Source organism: Rhinatrema bivittatum, chromosome 2 (assembly GCF_901001135.1).
Source record: "Rhinatrema bivittatum chromosome 2, aRhiBiv1.1, whole genome shotgun sequence".
Taxonomy (NCBI): domain Eukaryota; kingdom Metazoa; phylum Chordata; class Amphibia; order Gymnophiona; family Rhinatrematidae; genus Rhinatrema; species Rhinatrema bivittatum.
In genome coordinates this window covers 605,089,742-605,117,025 of record NC_042616.1, presented here as the reverse complement: position 1 = coordinate 605,117,025, position 27,284 = coordinate 605,089,742, and the positions used below count along the sequence as shown (strand labels likewise).

General features: G+C 41.0%; 1 protein-coding gene across 4 annotated transcripts in view; it reads left to right on the top strand.

Moving 5' to 3' along the window:
• SS18 (SS18 subunit of BAF chromatin remodeling complex) overlaps positions 1–27,284 on the top strand; it is a 191,261-nt gene that overhangs the window by 52,578 nt on the left and 111,399 nt on the right. For all 4 annotated transcript variants that reach the window (XM_029591158.1, XM_029591160.1, XM_029591161.1 and 1 more), the window contains one exon: positions 24,235–24,388. In XM_029591158.1, the coding sequence (XP_029447018.1) occupies positions 24,235–24,388 (154 nt within the window). The remainder of the gene's footprint in view (positions 1–24,234; positions 24,389–27,284) is intronic.

Below are 27,284 nucleotides of genomic sequence, written 5' to 3'. Positions count from 1 at the left end.
GAATGGAACAGCTCCCCTATGAGGAAAGACTAAAGAGGTTAGGACTTTTCAGCTTGGAGAAGAGATGGCTGAGGGGGGATATGATAGAGGTGTTTAAAATAATGAGGGGTCTAGAACGGGTAGATGTCACCCATGTATGAGGACTATCATCCTGCTGTCCTCTGAGAACACCTGTTACAGGTAAGCAACTCTGCTTTATTTATGCATTTAAGAATATTTATAATTCACCTATAGTGGAATTCCCATGCTAAGTGACTTACAAGCATAGATAAAATAACACATAAAACATACCATCATGAATAAAAATATATATAATGCATACTCTGTAATCTATCGCAAGTGGCACCTAGGAATTATTGACAAGATGCAGTTAGAGGCACTGTTGCTGTTTTTTTTTTTTCTTTTAAATTAATTTGTTGGGTGTGTCCGTTTATACCATTACCTGATTATCTCATGCTGTACGCTTAGCATTGCAGTTCAATTATTTTGTGCATTTTATTTTTGGCCCAGCAGCTACCTCCTGTGCTTGCTGAGCATGCAGCTAAGTCCTAACTAAGGTACTATAAGCTTTGAATTTGTAGTTATCAGGGTGGTGAGTGTTATTACTTTGTTTTATTTCTTTTTCCATCCATCTTTGCCATCAGAGCAACAGGCATCCGACTGAGAAGCATGGGTTGTGGTTTCTTTCAAGACCTTGCACAAGTGGACTCTTTAGCCAGGCAGTAAGTGTTGCTGTTGTATTATGTTCACAAATAATATACCCGTGTTTACAATTAAATATTTCAAATTTTATTCCTTATGACATTTAAAACACATAAAACATACCCTATTATGTCAAAACATTCATACCTCATTCACTCATCTAAACATCATACCATATACAATATATTAAAATTCACAATACATCACTATTTCACTTTAACAGCCAGTGCACAAATATTACAAACATATTGCAACAATCCCTAATTACACTGTAAACAATTTATTTCACCAACACTTTTGTAACAGTTATTACTACTCTTTAATGTTAATGTTCCCTAAACTCATCCTATTTCATATCACTTTCAATTAACTGCTTGTTAAACAGATATCCCTTTTTAATCTAATTTAACAAATATCCCTTCAATATTGGTTCCTTTTTAGACAGATGTTAACCTTATTTAGTAAATGTCCCGACAGGAAGCTCCTGTTTCACCCGTTGGTTTCTTCAGGGGATTTATTCTTATGCTTACATCCGACGACTTCCAGATAATGTCTTCTTAGACATACAACTCCAATTCCAAATCAAAGTTATTGGAGAACCTTCAATTAAATAATTGCTAAAGAGGAATTAGAAAGGGAAGATACTAAGTAAGGACTGAAATATAGGTGAGTGTGATGACTATAGTAACAATGACTAGGGTAAAGTTAATTAAAATTGATTTGAGTCTCATTTAGGAGGGTTGATGTTTGTTCATGGAATATATGTCAATAATTAGAATGGTGGGTGAAATGATGGTTTTTTTTTAATGTGATGCGTTTAATTGAAGGTTCCCCAATAACTTTGATTTGGAATTGGAGTTGTATGTCTAAGAAGACATTATCTGGAAGTCGTCGGATGTAAGCATAAGAATAAATCCCCTGAAGAAACCAACGGGTGAAACAGGAGTTTCCTGTCGGGACATTTACTAGATAAGGTTAACATCTGTCTAAAAAGGAACCAATATTGAAGGGATATTTGTTAAATTAGATTAAAAAGGGATATCTGTTTAACAAGCAGTTAATTGAAAGTGATATGAAATAGGATGAGTTTAGGGAACATTAACATTAAAGAGTAGTAATAACTGTTACAAAAGTGTTGGTGAAATAAATTGTTTACAGTATAATTAGGGATTGTTGCAATATGTTTGTAATATTTGTGCACTGGCTGTTAAAGTGAAATAGTGATGTATTGTGAATTTTAATATATTGTATATGGTATGATGTTTAGATGAGTGAATGAGGTATGAATGTTTTGACATAATAGGGTATGTTTTATGTGTTTTAAATGTCATAAGGAATAAAATTTGAAATATTTAATTGTAAACACGGGTATATTATTTGTGAACTTACTATTGGAAATACCTGTGGTAAACCCAGTATAGCTTAATAATATATGTTTGACCACAGCTGTTGTATGATGGCCAGGATTCTTCCTTGTAATGATTGAATAGTATTTCTGCAGCACCCCTAGCCTCAGCCAGCCAGAAGAGCTGAAAATGGGCTTGGGGGTGATCCTTTGTCACCTATATGGCAGCATGTAACAAAGTGACGAAGGTATGTGCCTACATGCCCGGTAACCCTCACTTAACATGGGGATGTGGCCTCGGGCCTTCTTCCACCCCAGGTGACTCACTGTGGTAGTTTGTCTCTCCCTCTTGCTCTAAATGATATGGTGGCTGAGTGATGTCATCTGAGGAGCGACTGTGCCGGCGCACAGCTTGCACATCATCGTGGCCTCTTAAGCCGGCTCCTGCAAGACCAAGGTCTCTTTGTTTGGCATTTATCGTGTGAAGTCCCCCTCTTCAGTCGTGTCCCAATCGCATGGTTTCTGGCAGAAGGCAACATTCCCCTGTGCTCAGGATCCTCGGTCCAGGTATCGCCAGTCAAGTCGACTGTGCCACATGTGAAGATTGAGCAAGGGGTGCTTCTTCAGGGTGAGCCAGTTCGATCGGGTGGCATTGTATATTAATTGTATATTGAGATTGTATATTAATTTGCTGTGGGTTAATTGTTTCAAGACAAACTCCTCCCCCCCCCCCCCAAAAAAAAAAAAAAATTATTCCTCTTGAGATACTCCTGTCTCTATAATCACTCTACAGTTTAATCTCTATCTTTAACTACATATAGCTGTTATTAAGAATCACTGTCTAGATATAAACATTGTGGCCAAAAATTGATGTGGAGTGAATTTTAAAGCAAAACTGAAAGCATTACTGAAACAGCCTTGCTGTAACCAGCTTGGGCAGCAGACTCACAGAACCAGCAGGGGGCAATTAGATCATTTGAGGGCTGTGCTCAGCCAGAACACAGGAAATACTAAAGCTTCTTGTGTCCAGCTAAGTAAAAAAGTTTAACATAGTAAGCCAATCTGGGGGAGGCTATTGTCAAATGCAATAGCAGATACAGGGTCCTGAGAGCAACCTTGACCAAGGGTAACTGTTTAACTCCCTCCCACCCCTGGGGTTTTGTTTTTGATATAATCTGCCTGCATACATAGTTTGTCACCTTTATAGACTGGTAATTTGGTAATTCCTTAAGTGTTATCCATCAAATTAAATTGGCCGCATTTGTAAATATTGCTGTATTAATATGGTTTAGTTCCGAATTCTTCTGCCATCTGGCTCCTTTTATTCCCAGTTTGAGTACCCCTGTTTTATTGTAACTTTCGTTTATTCTTGGATATGTTAATGTTATTTCCCCATGTTCCATGTAAACCGATCTGATTTGATCCTTATCAAGAATGTCTGTATAAAAAAGCACTAAAATAAATAAAATAAATAAATTTACAAAAATGAGGTCTATCCAATGCAACTGCTGTGGAGCCTTTATATTGAGGTTAATCATATGGAAACTTAAGGCTTGCCCCATTTGTTCAGAACTCTCTACAATGGAAAAGGAACTGGCTGAAGTTAAAGCTGAATTAGCTTCAATAAAGAAAGTCCCAGTCACTTTACATTATTCAGGAATTAATTTCCCATTACCACAGAATAACCAAAAGTCTAGGAAAAAGATTTACTGTGGGCTCAAGAAGGATAAGACCTGTGACCCACAGACACCCGCTATTGACAGCTGTGCAGCCCACAACTCTACCCCCCCCCCCCCCCCCCACTCACACAGGGCATTAAGGAACTCAAAAAACAATATTACAGTGGGCTCTGGAAGAATTAGACCTGTGATCCTGAGACACACACTGTATCAAGTGCAAGAAGTACAAAATACCTTCTCTGTATTAAATACTGAAGAAGTTCTTGAGAAAAAGATTGAAGTGTTATCTGAGGAGAGAGAAGAAACTCAATGCATACAGAAATTCCAGATCAGAAAACAAAGAAAACAGCTCACTGTGATGGATGACTGTCATCAGAGGCACTAATCTTTTCCCTTGCACAAATGCAAAGGGAAAGTGGATAACAAAACTCAACTAAAGAGGTCATAAAAGGAGTCCAGGAACAGCAGTAAACTGAACTAAGAAAGCTGGAAAGCTATGAGTACAAATACTCGTAATTTGGGCAATAAAATCCCAGATCTGCAAGCCCTAATAGTGGAGGCGAACTTGGACGTTGTTGCTGTCACAGAAACGTGATTTACGGAATCTCATGACTGGGATACGGAAATACCAGGCTATAACTTGTTAAGGAAGGACAGAGCGGATAGGAAAGGGGGAGGAGTGGCTCTTTATGTCAGAAACAATATCCAAGCATCTGAGCTGCAAGGAAGATGGGGCAATAATGTATATATAATGAATAATGTAAAGTGACTGGGACTTTCTTTATTGAAGAACACTATGGGCCGACCTTAAAAAAGATGGGACATCCATTTTTATTGGAGTGGTTTACAGGCCTCCAAACCAAAAGGAAGAGCTGGACAGAGATCTGGTTGAAGACATCCAAAAGATAGGAAAGAAGGGAGAAGTGGTGATCGTTGGAGACTTTAATATGCCAGATGTAGACTGCAGAATCTAATAATGGTAGAGAAATAGTGGATGCCCTGCAAGTAGCTTTGTTCAAACAAATGGTAATGGAACCCACGAGAGAAGGAGCTATACTCGACTTAGTGTTCACTAATGGAGATAATGTCTCTGATGTCCAGGTGGGCGCTCACTTCAGCACCAGTGATCATCAAACGGTATGGTTTAATATCACAAGGATATGGAAAAGAAGCACAAAGACCCAAGTTTTGTAGTTCAAAAACACGGACTTTGATGAAATGGGGAAGTATCTGGAGGAAGAACTAAAAGGCTGGGAGAACAAGAGAGATGTGGATCAACAGTGGACCAATCTAAAAGGAGCAGTTACCAAGGCAACTAATCTATATGTTAGAAAAGTAAAGAAAAACAAAAGAAAAATGAAACCTATCTGGTTCTCAAAGGAGGTGGCTGACAAAATAAAGGCCAAAAGAACATTGTTCAAGAAATATAAAAGATCCCAAAGGGAGGAGCACAAAGAACAATATCTAGTAGAACTGAGGGAGAAGAAATTAATCAAGACAGCAAAAAGTCAAGCGGAAGAGAGGATTGCCAAGGAGGTAAAGAGAGGTGACAAAACATTTTTCAGATATATCAGTGAAAAGAGAAAATTTCAAAGTGGTATAGTGAAATTGAAAGGTGGAAAGGATCAATGTGTGGAGAGAGACGAAGAAATGGTAGAAATATTAAATGAGTACTTCAGTTCTGTGTTCACTAAAGGGGACCATGGAGAAGGACCCTCGCTAGTTAACAAGAAACTGGAGGGGAGTGGAGGAGATGTAACGCCATTTACAGTAGGGAATGTATAGGAAGAGCTGGGAAAACTGAAAGTGGACAAGGCCATGGGGCCTGATGAGGTTCATCCCAGGATACTGAGGGAGCCCAGAGATGTGCTGGCGGGTCCGCTGTGTGACCTGTTCAATAGATCCCTAGAAACGGGAGTGGTGCCAAGTGATTGGAGAAGAGCGGTGGTGGTCCCGCTTCACAAGAGTGGGAACAGAGAAGAGGCTGGTAACTACAGACCAGTTAGCCTCACTTCGGTGGTGGGAAAAGTAATGGGAGTCACTGTTGAAAGAGAGAATAGTGAAGAATCGGGAGAATTGCTGGATTCACCAGGGGAAGGTCCTGTCTGACAAATCCGATTGACTTTTTTTTTTAACTGGGTAACCAAGGAATTGGAAGGGCACTTGATGTCATCTACTTGGATTTCAGCAAAGCTTTTGATACGGTCCCGCACAGGAGACTGGTGAATAAAATGAGAAGCTTAGGAGTGAGTGCCAAAGTCGTGGCCTGGATTGCAAACTGGTTGACGGACAGAAGACAATGTGTGATTGTAAATGGAACTCTCTCTGAAGAGAGCGGTTTTAAGCGGTGTACCACAAGGATCGGTGTTGGGACCGGTCCTGTTCAATATCTCTGTGAGCGACATTGCGGACGGGATAGAAGGTAAGGTTTGTTTTTTTGCGGATGACACTAAAGACCTGCAACAGTGTAGACACGCCAGAAGGAGTGGAGAGAATGAGACGGGATTTAAGGAAGCTGGAAGAGTGGTCGAAGATAGGGCAGCTGAGATTCAATGCCAAGAAGTGCAGAGTCATGCATATGGGGTGTGGAAATCCGAATGAACTGCATTCGATGGGGGGAGAAAGGCTGATGTGCACGGAGCAGGAGAGAGACCTTGGGGTGATGGTGTCTAATGATCTGAAGTCAGCAAAACAATGTGACAAAGCAATAGCTAAAGCCAGAAGAATGCTGGGCTGCATAGAGAGAGGAATATCGAGTAAGAAAAGGGAAGTGATTATCCCCTTGTACAGATCCTTGGTGAGGCTTCACCTGGAGTACTGTGTTCAGTTCTGGAGACCATATCTCCAAAGAAACAGAGACAAGAAGGAGACGGTCCAGAGAAGGGCGACCAAAAAGGTGGAGGGTCTTCATCAAATGACTTATGAGGAGAGATTGAAGAATCTAAATATGTACACCCTGGAGGAAAGGAGGAGCAGAGGTGATATGATACAGACTTCAGATACATCGGAAAAAAATCAACAGAACCAGAGGTCACGATTTGAAGCTCCAGGGAGGAAGACTCAGAACCAATGTCAGGAAGTATTTCTTCATGGAGAGGGTGGTGGATGCCTGGAATGCCCTTCCGGAGGAAGTGGTGAAGACCAGAACTGTGAAGGACTTCAAAGGGGCGTGGGATAAATACTGTGGATCCATAAAGTTTAGAGGACGTGAATGAAGAGTGGGTGGCTCGTGAGAATGACGGCTACTACCTGGAGATAATACCCTTATTCAATAAACATACACGGTTAATGCAACTCCAACATTGCTCTAAGCTTCAACGGCAAGAAGAAATGTGGAAAAATGAATTTGCATGAAACTTCAGGGAAGATGACTCAGAACAAACATCAAATAATATTTCTTCACGGAGAGGGAGGTGGATGCCTGGTTTGACCTTCCGGAGGAGGTGGCAAAGACGAAAAATGTGAAAGAATTCAAAGGAGCATGGGATAAACACTGGATCCCTAAAACTAGAGGAGTTTACAGACCACATTTGGGTTTGGCCAGTCATGGCATACGTATTACATAGATCAGCAAACAGGGAATGCTATGTAAGCAGCTCATACCTATGCTGATGCACCAAAAGAACAGTGCAGCAAGACTGGATGCTATAATACACCCCGGCAGTAATGACATTGGTTCATTAACCTGCATACAACTGATCCGAAGCATAAAATCTAACATGGTCCAGCTGCCTTCTTTATTCCCGCAAACTATTTTATTTTGGTCTGATATTATTCAACATAGCCCATGGTGCAGCAGTAAATTATTGGGGTGCGGCTGTTAAAAAAAAAAAAAATAAAATAAAATAAAAAAAAAAATGAACTGCCAGGCTGGCATATGGGCCCAAAACCTGGGAAGGCAACAGATCAGGCACAAATGGGCAGATTGTTTTTGTGAGTGTCTGTATCAAGCAGATAGAATACACCTGTCTGACATTGGTTGCAACCTTTATAATGATACATTGCAAAGCGCTAGAGAGGGAATGCTTTCTTAGTTCCTAAGGCCGCAGCTGGGTATGGGGGCATGAGGCAAGTGGGGCACTACCTCATGCCAGTGACGGGTTCTCAAATTGGTGGGCATTTGTTACGGCGGCCCAGGTGGCCCCCTTGCTTGGAAGCATGGCGGGGGTTAAACATAGAAACATAGAAATGAAATGACGGCAGAAGAAGACCAAATGGCCCATCCAGTCTGCCCAGCAAGTTTCACACTTTTTTCTTTTTTTTTTCTCATCCTTATCTGTTACTCTTGGCTCTTAGTAACCTTTTGCTTCTATTTCCCTTCCACCCCCACCATTAATGTAGAGAGCAGTGTTGGAGCTGCATCTAAGTGAAATATCTAGCTTAATTAGTTAGGGGTAGTAACCGCCACAATAAGCAAGCTAAACCCATGCTTATTTGTTTACCCAGACTATGTAATTCAGTCCTTGTTGGTTGTCTGTATATAGATCCACTTTTCTTCATTCCCCCTGTCGTTGAAGCAGAGAGCTATGCTGGATATGCATTGAAAGTGAAGTATCAGGCTTATTTGGTTTGGGATAGTAACTGCCATAAAAAGCAAGCTACTCTCCGCTTTTTTGTGAATGCAAATCTTTTTTTCCACATTCATTCATGTCCTCTAGTCTTTATGGATCCCCACAGTGTTTATCCCACACCCCTTTGAAGTCTTTCACACTTCTGGTCTTCACCACTTCCTCCGGAAGGGCATTCCAGGCATCCACCACCTTCTCTGTGAAGAAATACTTCCTGACGTTGGTTCTGAGTCTTCCTCCCTGGAGCTTCAAATTGTGACCCCTGGTTCTGCTGATTTTTTTCCTACAGGAAAAGGTTTGTCGTTGTCTTTGGATCATTAAAACCTTTCAAGTATCTGAAAGTCTGTATCATATCACCTCTGCTCCTCCTTTCCTCCAGGGTGTACATATTTAGATTCTTCAATCTCTCCTCATAAGTAATTCGATGAAGACCTTCCACCTTTTTGGTCGCCCTTCTCTGGACCACCTCCATCTTGTCTCTGTCTCTTCGGAGATACGGTCTCCAGAACTGAACACAGTATTCCAGGTGAGGCCTCACCAAGGACCTGTACAAGGGGATAATCACTTCCCTTTTCTTACTCTATATTCCTCTCTCTATGCAGCCCAGCATTCTTCTGGCTTTAGCTATCGCCTTGTCACATTGTTTCGCCGACTTCAGATCATTAGACACTATCACCCCAAGGTCTCTCTCCTGCTCCGTGCACATCAGCTCTTCTCCCCCCATCTAATACAGTTCATTTGGATTTCCACTTCCCATATGCATGACTCTGCACTTTTTGGCATTGAATCTCAGCTGCCCTATCTTCGACCACTCTTCCAGCTTCCTTTAAATCCCGTCTCATTCTCTCCACTCCTTCCGGCGTGTCCACTTTGTTGCAGATCTTAGTGTCATCCGCAAAAAGACACACCTTACCTTCTATCCCGTCCGCAATGTCGCTCACAAAGATATTGAACAGGACCGGTCCCAACATCAATCCTTGCGGTACACAGCTTAAAACTGCTCTCTCTTCAGAGAGAGTTCCATTTACCATCACACATTGTCTTCTGTCCGTCAACCAGTTTGCAATCCAGGCCACCACCTAGGCACTCACTCCTAAGCTCATTTTATTCACCAGTCTCCTGTGCGGGACCGTATCAAAAGCTTTGCTGAAATCCAAGTAGATGACATCGAGTGCTCTTCCTTGATCCAATTCCTTGGTTACCCAGTCAAAAAAAGTCAATCAGATTTGTCTGACAGGATCTTCCCCCTGGTGAATCCATGCTGCCTGTGGTCCATCAATTCTCCAGACTGTAGATAGTTCACTATTCTCTCTTTCAACAGTGACTCCATTACTTTTCCCACTCACCGAAGTGAGGCTAACTAGTCTGTAGTTACCAGCCTCTTCTCTGTTTCCACTCTTGTGAAGCGGGACCAGCACCGCTCTTCTCCAATCACTTGGCACCACTCCCGTTTCTAGGGATCTAGTGAACAGGTCACACAGCGGACCCGCCAGCACATCTCTGAGCTCCCTCAGTATCCTGGGATGAACCTCATCAGGCCCCATGGCTTTGTCCACTTTCAGTTTCTCCAGCTCTTCCCATACATTTTCTACTGTAAATGGAGTTACATCTACTCCCCTCCCCTCCAGTTTCTTGTTAACTAGGGACAGTCCTTCTCCAGGGTCCTCCTTAGTGAACACAGAACAGAAGTATTCGTTTAATATGTCTGCCATTTCTTCATCTCTCTCCATGAAGGTTGTTTTGCTTTGCCAAATCAGACAGCAGGTGGTGTTATGACTGGCTGGGGTCATGACTAACCACGTGGCTTGAGGACCTAAAATTGTGGTGGTTGTTTAATAAAGCTGCGGCTTTATTTATTCATTTAATGACTCTGTGTATATTGGTGGTGGGAACAGGGAGGTAACAGACTGAGCATTTATAGCACTTCCCAGAGGGTATATGCCTACATGCCCGGTAATATTCACAACATAGGGACGCCGGCTTGGGCCTTCCTCCACCTTGGGTGACTCACCCTGGTGGTTTGTCCTTACCTCTTGCTCTGCAGGTGCTGCAGATGAGTGATGTCATCTGGGGAACGACCATGGCAGCGCACTGCTTGCACATCATCATGGCCTTTTAAGCTCGCTTGAGCAAGGCTTCTTTGTTTGTGGGCATTCCCATCCTACCATAGCGATAATTAAAAAAACAAAAAAAAAAACCCCAAAAACCTCATCCAGTAGTAGACTGGATGATTTGTAAAGAGTGTTTTTTTTTTAATCTTGTTATAATTTATTTCATTTTGTTAATGTCTTATGTAGTAGTTAGGTGGCTATGTTAGTAACTATTCCCGAATTGTAAATGTTTCTGTTTTGTGCATGTCACAGCTTTTGTGGCAGGCAGGTTCTCAAGGCAGTGGGCCATCTCATCTGTAGGGTGGCCCCCTTGCTCGGAAGCTTGGGGGGCGGGCAGGCATGAAGATTGTCTTGCTTGGCTAAGGCAGACGGGTTGGTAAATGACACGGTATCATGATTAAGGGACGGACCCAAAAAACAGCAAGGCAGGCGATCTAATAAGCCGTGAGGAAACAACAAGAAATAGATGCCCAAAAGAAAGTCTTTGCCAAATCTTTAATAGGTGGAGACGTAAAATGTTGATTAAAATTGCCCGACTCAGGCCGAGTTTCGCCACATTCCAGTGGCTGCCTCAGGGGCTACAAATAAACATATATAAATAGAATAAATCATCAATACATAAAAAGCATAAATAATTAAAAAACATACCAAGTACTTAAATAAAATCACATAAACGAACAGCATTAAGAACCTCACATAAAATAACAGTAGAACAAATATGAAACATCCATAAAACATATCACGTGTACTAGAGAAAGGAGCATATGAGCAATATCATAAATAATCATAAGAGACATATATATTTCTATTCTTTTTTCAAAAGAACAAAACAATTTTTTTGGTACCTTGAATTTGAACTCTCTGAGAGAGTCACAATGAAATTCAAATTGTCATCCGCAGTATGAGCGTATCTGTAAAAATCATAACACTGATTTAAATGTATTCAAAGAAAAAAGGGGGGAAACTGAAATAAATTGAAATGTGAATATGACACACCTTAAATGAAATAAGTAGTGCTTAAGCATCTGTCAGTTCCATTCACTTAATGGTTCCGCATACTGAAGGTGATTCAAGAAGAAATGATATGTTTCTAACATAATTGATTATCCCAAAAATCAAATCAATTGTAAGGATGTATTAACAAAAACTATCTGCCAGAATAAGAACGCAATAAAATTGTATTATATGCTAATAACGGAGACTCAGTGAGCCGTCAAAACAAATTCTTTATTTTTATTTCTAACAGAACTAAATCAAATTATTCAAAAAAGGGGAAGAAATTCTGAATCGCTATATTTCAAATATAAGTGGTGATTAAGTTCTTTATTAATCACCACTTATATTTGAAATGTCTATTTCTTGTTTCCTCATGGTATCATATATATATATATATATATATCATGATAATTTATGATATTGCTCATATGCTCCTTTCTCTAGTACAAGTGATATGTTTTATGGATGTTTCATATTTGTTCTACTGTTATTTTATGTGAGGTTCTTAATGCTGTTTGTTTTTTATGTGATTTTATTTAAGTAATTGGTCTTTTTTAATTATTTATGCTTTTTATGTATTTATGATTTATTCTATTTATATATGTTTATTTGTAGCCCCTGAGGCAGCCACTGGAATGTGGCAAAACTCGGCCTGAGTCGGGCAATTTTAATCAACATTTTACGTCTCCACCTATTAAAGATTTGGCAAAGACTTTTTTTTGGGCATCTATTTCTTGTTGTTTCCTCACGGTATCATGATTAACCACATGACTCGAGGACCTGAATTTGTGATTATTGTTTATAATAAAGCTGCAGCCTTATTGACCCATTTAATGACTCCATGTGTATTATTGGTGGTGGGAGTGGGGCGGGAATGAACCAAGCACTTATAGCGTCTCCCAGTGTTATTTTAAGACTTGTTATGCCACCTATAGAGCCCCATGAGGGGGTTCCAGCTTGCTGTGTGTTTCTTGTCCTGTTCCATGCATTGCTGCTAGGCCCCATACCAGCAGTAGCCCAAACACTATGCAGCAAAGCCCAGCTATTGTACCCCATGCTGGTTCGTACAAGTTAGTTACTGACTTTTTTTTTTATTTTTTTTATTTACAACTAACTTTATGGTGTGAGAGTTGTAGGTAATGCCTTAAATAACTGGATCATTCCGAGGAAATAATTCAGCAGAAGTTACCAAACTACAAACGTATTAAGTGCCTTTCCAAAGTTAGCAAATATAAATGTCTTACCTGAAAAATGTTGAGTGCCTGTAATATCTTGTCTTATTTCCCACTGCCGGAAATTTTTTTTTACTGCGGTTCGAGCTTTTTTTTTTTTTTTGGGGGGGAACCCGAAATTTTGGGTTGGTGTGCGCTAACTCCCCGTTAGCGCAGACTAACTTTTAACCATTAGTGCGCACTAACGGGGGAGTTAGTGCACGCTAACTCCTGTTAGTGCGCACTAACCTGAAAAACAAATTTTTACGAAATTTTGGAAAAATTACGTTAGTTTTTCAGGTTCCCCAAAACAGGACAAATTCGTCCAAAATGAACGCACATTCCTATTGTCTTACGTTGCTCAGAGGACATTTTGGGCAAAAAATATTGGAATCTTTATTTCCTCTAAAAATCAAGCTGTAGTCAGTTTTCCAGTTTTTAAAGAACCTAATGGCCAATAACTTTTTGATATTTTCATCCATCCCATACAACCCTTTCTATTTAAGTATATGGAATGCTTATATGTTAAATATTTTTGGGGTATTGCAACAGTAAGTATAGCTGAAAACAAAGGTGCGTGCCTGCACGCAAATCTCAGTCTCTTCACAGTAGATTATCGCCTCATGCCAGCTGTGCTAACTTAAGTACCGTATTTTTCGCTCCATAAGACGCACCTGACCATAAGACGCACCTAGGATTCAGAGGGGGAAAATTTAAAAAAAAAAAAAAATTGTGCTAAACCGGCTCTGCGTCTGGGCGTCTTATGGAGCAAATTAGGGGAGTGCATAGCTTTTTTTTTTTTTCTCCCCATTTTGTTTTCGGGTCTGGGGAGGGCCATTTCGGTCCACTCCCCAGATCAGAAAACTTTTTTCTCTGGGAACCCCTCCCCCCAAAACCCCCCCCCCCCATCCCAACCCTTTAAATTAACAACCCCCACCCTCCTGACTCCCCCAAGACCTGCCGACTTAATTTACCACAACCCCCCACCCTCCTGACCCCCCCAAGACCTGCCAAACGTCCCTGGTGGTCCAGCGGGGGTCCAGGAGCGGTCCGGGAACGATCTCCTGGGAGTGGGCCGTCGGCTGCCAGTAATCAAAATGGCGCCGACGGCCCTTTGCCCTCACTATGTCACTGGGACCGACCGCTGCTATTGGTCTGTCTCAGTGACATAGTGAGGGCAAAGGGCCGTCGGTGCCATTTTGATTACTGGCAGCCGACGGCCCACTCCCAGGAGATCGTTCCCGGACCGCTCCTGGACCCCCGCTGGACCACCAGGGACGTTTGGCAGGTCTTGGGGGAGTCGGGAGGGGGGGGGTTGTTAGATTTTTGTTTTTTTGTTTTTTTTATATTCGCTCCATAAGACGCACATACATTTCCCCCCACTTTTGGGGGAAAAAAAGTGCGTCTTATGGAGCGAAAAATACGGTATATAGATAGGTGAATATATGAAGTCTCATTTTACTTTCTAAACTTCATTCTTTTTATGATTCACTGTTGATGGCTTTTCACAAGAGAACTGGAAGCAGATTCAGCCATGTCTGTGACACTGGTTATTTATTTATTTATTTAATTAATTAATTAATTTATTTAAGGCTTTTATATATCGACTTTTTTGATACAAATCAAATCAACTCTGTTTACATCGAACTAGGCAGTAACTATAACCAACCAAACAACAAGAGACAATTTGAAGGAGAATAAAGTTACATTATAACAAGGGTGCCTTAACTGGGAGTAGGAAAAAGAAATGGTTATATGTTTAACTATTCGAGCACCATTCTGTATCTCTGGTTTAATAAACTTACTTTTTTTTTTTTTTTAAGCCATGGCTTTGAACACAATTGGTGGCTAAATTAATAAATTCACATAACAGCAGAAATACTTCCCAACAACATGCAAACACAGTTTCATGTTGTCAAATGCACTCTCTTCATGGACTGGTTGAATTACACATCGGTGATTGTTATCTTTAACAAGTGAAAGAAATATCTCCCCGAAACTCTAAAATATATTCGCTGCAGTGCAAGGAGATGGCATGAAAACCTAGATGAAATTAGCCATTTGCTTTACATATTTAGTTTATCAAGCTGTGTGCTTTTTTTTTTTTTTTAGTTCATTTTCGATTTTCTGAAATATGGTTTGTATTTTCGGAGATGGCATATAACATGAAAAAAAATAGATTAATGCAAGAAATACCCTTTTACAAAATTAGTACTTATGTTGTGGTTTGGGAGTTATGAAAACTCATAAGTGATTAGCAAGCATGGCTGTCATTTAAGTCATCAATTCAGTAATCAAAAACAAGTGGAGTAAGGATCCATGTCACTTTTAAGAATTGATGGCTTTTTATTTTGTAATTGACCTTCCACACAGAGTGCATCATATGGGCTTTGGAATAAGTTTGTGTCTTAATGACTCTGCTTGTGCCATATGCTAGGAAGTTAACTGGGCCAAGCTGCCAGATGGCTTCAGCAGTTTCTAGGTTTGTGCTAAGTATGCACTGTAACACAGGTGGCATATTTACACAAATCCTTATTCAAAATGCCTACATCTTGAAAATGACCTTTCTATTAAACATAACTGTGATATAGGGTCTTTACCTGGCAGAATATTCCATTGTCACCGTGGCAAGCAGGTGTAAGATTGCATTCAGAGGGATGTTGTCAGGATTGGTATAATAGGGAAATACAGTTTTGAGAAGGAATTTGGTATCCTAATGCTGTGACTAACATTTATTTTCTGGTTTTTGTCTGGTTAGCAGAACTCATCAGAATAGGCCAACTCTGTTTCTTCAGTTGGTGTAATTTTTGCTGCTATGCCACTAAAGAAATGTAACCTAGAAATAAAGAAATGTGATGGTAGAAAAAGACCGTATGTCCTGTCTGATCTGTTCATCCACACCAGTTCTGTAATCCTACCACTCCCTTAGAGGTCCCTTGTGCTTGTCTCATGGTTTATTGAATTCAGGTACTGCCCTTGTTTCCACCACCTCTAGTGGAAGTGGAAGCCTGTCTCCTGTGCTTTGATAACTTGGAGATATATAAATGTCTGTCATATAATGATAAAATTGATCCTGTTGTTTTCAAAGGCAGTGAATTTAAATTTTAATTACGTTTCTTTGTGTCCTGAGAAAAAAAATAGAATGTAGCTATATTATGCCTACGATTGAATTTCTTCCTTTTAGTGGTGTAACAGTAATGAGACAAACGTCCTAATCTGCATCTGAATAGTTTTTGCTGTACCACAACTACAAATAGATGTTTCCTACTTCAGTTTTGACAATAAAATATTTGTAAAACAAAGATCTATGAGCTTTACTTTAATTTGTGCATGACCTCTGTTGTGCTGTGAATGTGATGGTTATTTTCTTTTTTTTTTTTTTTCATTTTCTCTTTATTAGGTTTTTTTAAAAATCAATTATATACAAAGCTTAACTTTGTTGGAGAAACATGGGGATTTACATCAAGGCAAAAAAACATTTTCAACAAAATGAAATATTTTCAAAATTAAATGTCCGGTTATTTTCTAATCCTTCTTATGAAAAAGATTTTGCTTGACTGTGTGTAAGCATCCCACATGTTTTCAAGCTGTAAAGGTTAAATAATTGTAAAGTATTCACATTATCCAACTGCATAAGTAAATATCATAATTGTGGTACCTTGATTTTATGTGCAACCTTTATCAAGTTTTTAGTTACAGAACCTGTGATAAATAATGTTCTGAGGACAAGCAGATTATTGTGACCTCCAGTGGCACAGTCCAGAATGAATTTCAGAGTTTTTTTTTTTAAAATATATTCTTAAATGACCTGGAAATGGAATGACTGAGGTGACCATATTTGCCAATGACAAAATTATTCAAAGTTGTTAAGTTACAAGAGGATTGTAAGAAATTGCAAGAGGACCCTGCAAAACTGGGAGTCTTGGCATGCAAATGGGAAATGAAATTTAATGTGGAAAAGTAAAAAGTGATGCTCTTAGGGAAGAGTAACCCAAATTATAGTTGCACAATGAAAGGTTCCACATTTAGAAATTACCATTTAGGAAAAGGATCTAGGCGTCATTGTTAATACATTGAAATCTTCTGGTCCGTGTGCAGCAGCCAAGAAAGCAAATAGAAGGCAAGGAATTATTAGGGAAAGGAATGGAGAATAAAGAGAATATCATAATGCCTCTGTATCACTCCATGGTACGTCCTCATCTGAAGTATTGTATGCGATTCTGGTCACCACATCTGAAAAAAAGATATAGCAGACTAAGAAAAGATACAGAGAAGGGCAACCAAAATGATAATGGGGATGGAACAATTCTCCTATGAGGAAATGCTAAAGAGTTTGATGGAGTGGAATGAGTAAATGTTAATCTGTTTGTTCTTTCAAAGAGTATAAAGACTAGGAGACATACAATGAAGTTACTAAGTCATAAATTTACAACTAATAAGGGAAGATATATATATATTTTTTTTTTTGCAATGCATAATTAAGCTCTGGAATTTGTTGCCAGAGGATGTGGTGAAAGCTATTGGTGTATCTATGTTTAAAAAAAAAAAAAAAAAAAAAAAAAAGGTTTGGGCAAGTTCCGGGAGGAAAAGTCCATAAACTATTAAGGTGGAGATGCAGAAATCTACTTCTTATCCTTGGGATAAGTTACCTGGAATCTATCTACCCCTTGAAATCCTGCCAAGTACTTGTGACTTGGATTGGCCTCTGTAGGAAACAGAATACTGGGCTTGATGGACCTTTGGTCTGACCCAGTATGTCCAATCTTACGTTCTTATGTAGTTTTCTGGAAAAGACTGGATTTTCTGCACATGCAGAACTTTTCCCATGTTGTAGCAACCCAACAGCTTTTTTTTTTTTTTTTTGTTGGGCCATTCAAATCTCTTTCAGCAAGTTCTGTGATTCTTCAGTTCAGCATTCATGCTCTTCCTCATGGCCATGATAAGAAATTGTAGAATTTTATCTTAATTATTTAGTCCCTTTTTAAAGTGTATTTTTTTTATGATGATCTGCTAAATACCACTCCTCTTCCCCAAATTACCTGATTTTTTTTATTTTTTTTTTTTTGTGGGAAATGGTATGTTGGAGAAGCCTCCATATTTGGTTTTTCTCTTGTGGGCATCTCTTCTCTCAAGATGTTTTTTCTTTGCTGGTAAACTTTTTTCTTGCTGGTAAACTTAAGCCTAGTTCAAAGTAGTTGAGACAACCTAGGAAGCTGACCATAGTTACACTGGTAGCTAGTCTTAGGAGATAGACTCAAGTTGATCAAGTCTCCCTGCCTGAGACTGATCAAGTGTTCCAAAGGCAGGAATCACCAAGTTTTGAGTGGAGTGTCTGTCTGATGGAATTCCTTCAATGAAGTTCAGCACTTTACTCTGAATATGGACCTGTCGAAGGTTGCAGCTGCTCTGAAGTGAGCATTCCTAGAGGTTAGCTTGCTTTCCTTCACCAAAGGAGCTCTATGCCAGTCTCCACAGCACCATCCTGACGCCTTCAGATTGTCTTTTGATAGGGCCATCTGAGATGTAAAGTCTCCTGTGAGGTCTACCTCATCCGCACTATTTGACATGGGGTTAGAAAGGAAAATTTTGCTGATAATTGCTCAATACACTGTCAGTACTGAAGGAAGAATGTTGAATCCCTTGACACTGTTGGCCCACCAGCAGATAAGTCTCAATTGGCTCTGAGTTTTCTGGTGCCAACAATGACTCTGCTTCCTGAGTATTAGTTTAAACCAGCTACTTTGAAGTTCAAAGCAAGGATGCAGGCCTGCGAAGTTGAGCTGAGTTCTTTCTACCTTAGCCCAGGAAGAACCAACCCTAGATTAAGCCCATTGGCATAGTTTACTTCCATTTTGCTGTCATCTTAATGAGTCTTACCTCCTCCTAGAAGTCTGAGGATTCCTTTGCGCCAAGCATATTTCTGTAGATAATTGTCCAGAATGGGTTTATTCTACAGGTTTCCTTTTGGAGCACATGCTGCAACAGGAGCAAGTGTTCCTTATCCGATGACCTTTTCTACTTGGGATTTGTTCAAAGGATGGATAAGACTTACCCTTTTGATTTACAGGTACAAGGAGAACCCAAAGGTGTGTGTTTTTTTAACTTGGTCTCCTCCTACCACAACTTATTTCTGTAGTGCTAATAAATGTACACTGCTTTTAAAATACCTCTGTGCCTCAAATGAGTTGGTGGCAGTGCCTATCAAAGATGTATGTAAGGATCCTGAGAAGGCCTAGACCCATTTAAAGATATACCCAAGTCAAAGGAGTTATCTCAGATTTGTAGCAGGGCCATTGCACTTCCATACCATGTACTACCTTTTGGCCTTGTTGTCAACTCCATGGGTTTTTATCAAATGCCTTGCTTCTGTTGTGACATATTTGTGCAAATTGCAGGTTCATTTGTTTACCTACCTGAGCGATTGGCTGATCAAGAACATGTTTTGCTCGAGAGCAAACAAACCAATGCAAGTCATCATCTCTGTGTTAGTTGCACGGTTCATCAATTACCCCAGTTTTATCTTAACCATTACCCATCTACCCATGGACAGAGCCAATGATGATGTGGCTGCAGTGGGAGAGAATATACAGAATCAGACATCTGCTTGCTTTATGCTGAGAGTGCTGGGACTGTCTTCAATACTACATTTCACTTCTGTGGCACACCTCCACATGAGGCAAGCCCAATGGACCTTTGAAGTTTCACTAGAATCAAGTCATGTAGAGTCTTCAGGATTGCATCTGCACTGTGGAAGAGCTCTCAGACTTCCTGGCTTGGTTGTTCTCCCATTCCAGTTTGACAAAGGACTTGCCCTTGTTTTCACAGATGTATCCACTTAGAGTGGTTTCACATGCTGCACTTCTGGTTTTTTCCTCTAGGAAAAAACTGTACAAATGCATCTCTTCAGATGAAGGGCTGTACTGAATACTCTAAAGACTTTCAGAAATTAAGTGGCCTACAAAAGACTTTCAGAAATTGTGGCCTACAAAATTGCCCTGCTCCAAGCAATTGGATATTTATGTACTGCCTGCACAAGTAGGGAGAGCCAGGTTCTTAAATCCAGTGTCTGGAAACAGTCAAGATGTAAAACTGTAACCTCAGAATAGATCTGAAGGCCACATTAATTTATGACAGGGAAGGACAATATCCTGACAGACAGGCTGAATGCTTCTTAAACAAGGATGTGGCAAACAAAATCTTCTTCCACTAGGACACATTTGAGGTGACTGTGTTTGCTACAAACGTGAACAGGAAGGTATCTTCAGCTTCAGGAGAGGTCAGGATGTCTTGCAGTCATCCTCTCAATTATTTGGAGTACAGGTCTTCTGTAAGCATTTCTTCCATATTCCTAGTAGTTAAAAATCTGATAGAACTCAGAGCCAGAGAACTAGGATATTCCTAGTACCATTTTGACCAAGACAAATTTTGGTTTTCAATTCTGTGGGAGCTATCCCTCAGGAAAACAATCAAATTGGGGTCTTCCCCAGCCTTAATTGTGCAAATGTAGGGATCATTTATTTATCTTTGCATCCAGCCCCTAGCCTTCATGATTGGAATGTTAAGCAGGATGATGTTGCGCTGGAGGTGGACCCTTGGCCTGGCGCAAGATTGGTTTGGCCCCCTGAGGGTTCCCAGAGGGCGCCTGCCACCAGAAAGGAGGAGCACACGAGGAGATAGAGGCTAGCTGGAGTTTCACCAGTAACAGTCTGGGGTTTCTGTGGGTTGAGCCCTTGGGTACCTAGACCACCTGGGCTTAGGTGGGCCTCTGAGGATCTCGTGGAGAGGTGTGCCCACCAAGAGCAAGGGTGCATGGCTACTGGAGAACAGTTGAGCTAGACCAGAACAGAGGTTGCCGGAGACCACAGGAACGGAGCAGGAACTGAAGGTCCTCCGGTCAGGATAGGCAGAGCCTAGTGGTCTAGCTGGTAGAAGGCCGCGGATGACGTCAGAACAGGCAGACCTGGTGGCTATGGGAGTAGCAAAGAGAGTGTCCGTGTGGAGCACAAGGGTCAAAGCCAGGGTATCAGTCAGTGGGTGGTCAGCCAAAGCAAAGGTCAGTTCCAGGTATCAGTCCGAGCGTGGTCAGTAGCAGGCAGAGGTCCAAACGTGCTCAGAGGCAAGCAGAGGTCAGTACAGAGTATCAGTCCGAAGGGTACTACTTGGGAAGCGGAACAGGAACGGATGCTGGAGCACAGAAGGATCACAGGAACACAGGACGGCAACTAGCTTCTCAAAGATGAGATGACCCGTTTGCCAAGGCATGAGGTTCTGGGGACAGGGCCTCGCTTTAAATGGGGAACTCAAGTGTTGTCATCTGGGCGCGCAGTGGAGGGAGTTCCCATCATGGACCCTTTAAAGGGCCGTGGGATCCGCGCGTGTGTCTAGGGGCGTGGTCTCGCCTTGGGAGGACGCTGAGGCCCTGCGCAATGCCTGTAGGGCGGCCTGGGAGGTCGAAGGCTCGGAAGAGGCGGACGATGCTGATGCGGAGCGCCGGGGACAGCAGCGACTGGCAGCGGGGGATGCCGGACCGTGGCCTGTCGGAGCGCGGAGGAGGTGAGCAGGACTGTTAGCGGTGGGGCCGCAGGCGGGACGCGCAACAGATGTGATTTGATCTCTCTGCTCTTTGGATGAAGTTTATCAAGCTCTTTTGTCTACTCGGAAGGAATTCATTAAGAAATCTAAGATTTCAAATGGAGATTTGTCTGGTGTGATGACCGGGTTGGAGATTCCTTCTCTTGTGCCAAACAAAAACAGTCTTCTACTTGTTGGTCCAGCCTCAAAACCAACTCTGTTAGAATACATCTTGGTGCAGTTGATGTTTTATCACCACTGTGTATAAGGAAGCCCTGTTTTGTTTAGCCTTTAGTTGTCAAATTCATGCAAGACTGGCTTCAATGGAAGCCTTCCATCAGGCTTCCTGCTATGGTCATGGGATATAAATGTAAAATGGTACATGAAAGGACTTCAATGTGAAAATGTGAATAGGTTAGTTTTTCAGCTCATACAAGGATTAGGGGGCACACCATGAAGTTAGCAAGTAGCTCATTTAAAACAGTGGAGAAATTTTTTTTCACTCAATGCATAATTAATCTCTGGAATTCATTGCCAGAGGATGTGGTTATGGCAGTTAGTGTAGCTGGGTTTTAAAAAAGTTTGGATAAATTCCTAGAGCAGAAGTTCATAAACTGCTAATAATCAAAAAGGATTAGTAGCTTGGTATCTATTCATTTGAGCCCGGATTTTAAAAGGGCTACGCGCATACATTTCGGGATTTACGTGCATTTTACAACGGGCTCAGCAGCAGAAGTGCTGGTCGAGGGAATAGGGGCAGCTGGGGGGCATGGTCGGGATGGGGTGGGCTGGGATGTGCAGATTACTTCTGCTCCAGAGGAGCAGTAAATATTAAAATAAAAACAATTAGTGATAGGATAGGTTTAGGGGACTGGAGAGGGGACAAGGGAGGAAGGATAGACTTAGGTGTAGGAAAGTTCCCTCCCAAATTTTAAAATCTGGTGCGCATGTGCGCACAGCCATCGGATTTTATAACATGTATGCGCCATTGCGCTCATGTTATAAAATAGGCGTGTCCATGTGCACGTACCGGGAACAGTGCGCATGCTTTTAAAATTGACCCCTTAATGTTTGGGTTCTTGCTGGGTACTTGCCATGTATTTGTGACTTGGTTGGCCACTGTTGGAAACAGGATACTGGGCTTGATGGACTCTTGGTCTGACCCAGTATGGCAAATCCTTTTCTTAAGTTCTTATGTAGTTCTAACCCAGCAAATTAGAGCCTCTAAGCCTTTGTGAGCTCAGGTACTTGACCTGGAAAGTTTTTTGTTTTGTTGTGGTTACTCTGCCCTCAGAGTCAGTGAGCTCCAACAACTTATGCACCTTATGGTAGACTTCATCATAAGCTTCCTAAGTTCTTTAGTAAAGTAGAGCTGAACTTCTGTCTTAATCAGTCAGTTTTCATACTAACATTTTTCTTTCACCACATGCCCTTAAAGGGGAAGCAGCTCTTTAAATTTTGGATTACAAGATTGCTGCCACTTTCTGAGTTGAACTTGAGCCCTTAGAATAGGGGTGACCAACTTTGAGCCTCAAGAGTCACAAATAGGTCTGGTTTTCAGGATATCTGCAATGAATATGCATGAAAGATTTGCATGCATTGCCTCCTTTGGATGCAGATATATCTCATATTCACTGTGGGTTTCCTGAAAAACAGGCCTGTTTGTGGCTCTTGAGGATAGGAATTGGCCATTCCTGTCTTAGTCTTTCGACTGCAATAGACGTGACAATGCGATGATAAAATGTACCATTTCCATTTCGGTTGCAGACCTCTGTTCCTTTGGTTATGTCTGAGCAGAACTGACCTTATGAGTGGCATGTCAAGGCCTTCCATGTGACATGGAGTTAATTCTGCACTTCCACACCATGTTACTGTCTGAACTGTCAGGATAGTAGACTTGGATTGTCCCAGCTCCCTTTTTATTAGAACTCATTTTATGAGTTTGGTTTGGCCTGTGAAAAAAAGTTTTTAAAAACAGGGGTTTTCTCCAGCAAAAAATGCTATTGCTTGTTGGCAGTTCTTGTTTGTTTCCTTGCCCCCCTTCCCATTTTTTTTGTTGATGGTAGCTTGATGTACCTATTGTGTGCCATGGTAAACCTACTTATCGTCAGAGAAAGCAAATTTTACTTGTAACAGCTCTTCTCTTAGGACAGTATTTCAACAGTCACACAAACCCTCCCTCTGAAAGTTGTTCTGTCTCATATCAAGGCTTAACAGCACCTGAGAGAACTACAAGGCTGTCAGAGTATAGGAAGGTCCCGCGCTTGCAAAAAACTCAGGAAAGCTCTGGAAAATTCAAGGATTTTCTTTCTTTCAGGGCCACACATGATCACACATGGAATTGCTGTCTTCAGAGAACATCAATTACTTCGCTCTTCCTACTAAAATTTGGATCAAGGGTATTGTGTGAAAGTGTAGACATTTTTTTTCCCTTCTCTTTTTTTTTTCTCTTCCCCATTACTTAACAGAAAGATCAGTCACTGCTTTCTAAGAAGATGGTGTGGTCTGGCACAGTTGACCATGTGTAAGCCATTTCATTGGTTTCAGTGGCTGACTGACTCATGATGCTTCATAAGATCCATAAAGTCATAAAAATATGTATTTAATTTATGTTCCATCTTTCATCCACTTCAAAACAGATTACATTCAGGAACTGGAGGCATTTCCCTGTCCCTAGAGGGCTCACAATCTAAGAGCCTGCTTTACTAAGGCTTTTCTCCCATTCTGTGTCTATGGGGAAAAATGCTTAGTAAATCAGGACCCCCCCCCCCCCCCAAGTTTGTACCTGAGGCAGTGGAGGCAGAAGTGTCTTGCCCAAGGTCACAAGGAGCCAGCACATGTTTGGCAAAATTATTTTATCTATGCTCCAACTAAATTCTACCTAATATGCAGACGTATCCAGTATTGAGTAGTGTCTTAATTGTTTTCCCGTGGGGTAGCTATTGGCTATCACCATATTTTCAGCTCCAATCATTAAGCACTTGTTAAAGAAGCCCGCTCTTCCATTGATCTTGAGAATTCAAATGTATTTCCCCCAACCTGTCTTTTCAGCCACCTACACAGAATCTGCCTATGGGTCCAGGAGGAATGAGCACAGGTGGCCCTCCCCCGCCTTCCCGCTCTCACAGCATGGCTTCAGATGGAATGGTAGGTGGGGGCCCGCCTGCCCCACACATGCAGAGCCAGATGAACGGCCAGATGCCTGGTAAGGTTTTTGTTTTGCTGTTTCCTCCTCCTAAGAAATTAACACCAGGGTTGCTTAGCAACAGGAACGGCATGGGGGCTTGGGGGATACTGGATTGTTGATGACAAAACTGCTTTGAATGCCCCCGAGTACCAGCTCTTAGTCTGTTAGCTACAGAGTTACGTGACCTGTATTCAGTGTTTATCAGGCTGCCCTGGGGCTTTGATATAGCTGACATACAGCATTCCTCTGATGAACAGAACTAGCTAAAATTAGTCCATGTAGCCACACTGTACAGCTGGCTTTGGAAAGTGATTTTTGAAAGGTATTGGTCCATGACTCGATGCATATGAAACCTTTTATAGCAATTTCTCATAATCACTAGAGGCTTAAGTCACCCAGAATCCTTTTGACATCTGGGGTATAAGTTATGATAAAGTTATTATTTGGTAAAGACTGAATATAACATTCAAGACATGCTTTGCAAAAAAAAATATATATATATATATTTGTAGTACTTAGGAGGATCTACCATAGATATCCCATTAAAGCCCTACGCTCTGTATTCAAAGCCAATTTACCCGGTTAAATACCTACCTTTTTATTCACCTTCAGTAGCCCTCAAACCCCAAACATGTTTTCTCCGGTTCAAGCTGGCTTAAGCTTGAGTCAATATTCTCTCAAGTATTTTTGTGGGCTTTGTGCACAAAATGTTGTGACACTTTAAAAACCTTCTTATGTTTGTTTGGAAATATGAACTCTAGCATAGCACCCATTGAACAGATCTTCAGCCTCCCGAAAACCCACCATCGCTGTCTAACCACTCTGAAGGCTTCCTCCACAGACTCTTGCCAAGGGGTTTTTTGCACATGAAAAACTTCACGGAGGTATCTCACTTCAATATGAGACACCTCCCAGAATTCTGTAGAAAATGTTATTATGTTAGAAATTTTTAAAATCAAATTGCAGTTTTTTCAGTATTTCTGTGTTCTTATACAGTTTGCAGTATAAAAGCTATAGAGCAAATTTAAATAAGGCAGTGTGGTAATTTAATGTGTGGGCAAGCACTTTTTTTTTCTTTTTTTTTTTTTACTTTATGCCCTTAATTTTCAGTGGAGGATTTTTCGGCGAGCCTATCCGTGCAATGTCGAGCCTTTGCTCCACTGTGTACAAAGCTGTATGAGCGAGGTATTTGAGCCGCATTGGTTTACCCTGCTAAGCTGCAGGTTACCACTTCTGTGGCCCGAGATGGTTCACAGATATTGCCGAGACCCAGCGTTTCCTCGACAACATGGATGCCATACCACGACTTGGTACCGGCTCAGTTTGGGATGTACCGTGAGAGATGGCTAAGCAGCGGCATTGCTGTTGGTTTTTCCTAAACTTTCCCACTACGAGAGAGTGACTTCTAATGCAGTTTATTGCAGCTGGGGAAAACGGCGCCTTTTTGTTTTCCCGTCATAGATACTGACATTTACAGTTGTAGCCTTGACTTCGGCTGTGTATTTACCACCCCCCCTTCTTTTTTTTCTTTTTTACTTTTTGTTTGCTATGTATGGACATTGAACATTGAACAATTTATGCTGACAAGTTAGTAGTGGACAACCTCCCCATTGTGTTTTAGGGGTGCTGCCCGAGATTTTTTTTTTTGTTTCCTTATGGACTTCCATTTTTATTAAGATTATATGCTGTTCTTTTTCCTGTTCTTCTTTCAGTGGCATTTTTCACTGGGCTCTGCGATGCAGAGTTAATTTCTTTTTTTGCTTATAGGTGTTGGTGGATGGGGGTGGACTGGTGATGGAGAGATTTGATTGTACGTTGTGTGATCTTGGTAATATGTGGTGGTTTTTTGGGTTAGGGGGTTAACCTGGGGTTGGGGGGAGGTATGGGTGGGTGCGGTGTTCTTTTTCATGGCATATACCAGTGTTCATTTTTGCTGGTTTATATTCAGTTCTTGTGGCAGAGCGTGTATTTTTTGGGAGGTGGGAGGGTCCCTTTCCCTTATATTTTGTTTCTTTGCCTTTCAGCTGGAATTTAGATTAATGGAAGGGTAACTGTCGAGGAAGGGCTTGGGGATCTTTTCCTGGAATGTACGTGGCATTAATTCTCCTATTAAAAGGACCAAGATCTTAACAGCTTTGAAAAAAGTCGGCAGACCTTGTTTTTTGGGTTGTGTTTTTTTTTTTTTTTTTTTTTTTTTAACAAGAAACTCATTTGAGCGACCTTCAACATAATAAGTTGCGAAGAGATTGGTTGGGTACTGTTCATTTCACTTCAGTAACTACAAGGTCTGCGGGTGTAGCAATTTTAGTACACAAGACAGTATCTCTTAGAGTTAAACAGGAGATTAAAAATTCAAATGATAGATATTTGATTTTGGTAACTGAACTGGATCATATTCTTTATTTTTTGTAACATCTATGCACCCAACAGTTATGATCATTCTTTCTTTGGGGGTATTTACAAATTTTTGCTTCCTTACCTTGATCATGGTCTTATTCTGGGTGAGGATTTCAATACAGTAGAGATCTTGCATTGGCAGGTCCCGAGGTGAGGGGAAACTTGGTAAAGGGATTTCTTTTTTGGAAGATTCCTTATACTTAGTGGACACACATAGATTGCTTCATCCTATGGAAAGTGATTTTACCCACTTGTCAAGAGCTCACTCCACTTATTCTAGGTTGGATTGTTTTCTAGTAGGCAAAAACATTTTTTCTAAAACTTCTGATACAGATATTGACAATATTTTGTTATCTGACCATGACCCTGTTTGGATCCAGGTTACTATCCATGAGGGTAAGCAGATTGGTAATAGCTGGCGCTTCCCTTATTACTTAGTGGAAGATTTACAATTCCAAAACTTTTTTATGTTTTAAAATGGAAAGATTACGTGACTCATAATGGTAGTCATGCGGAT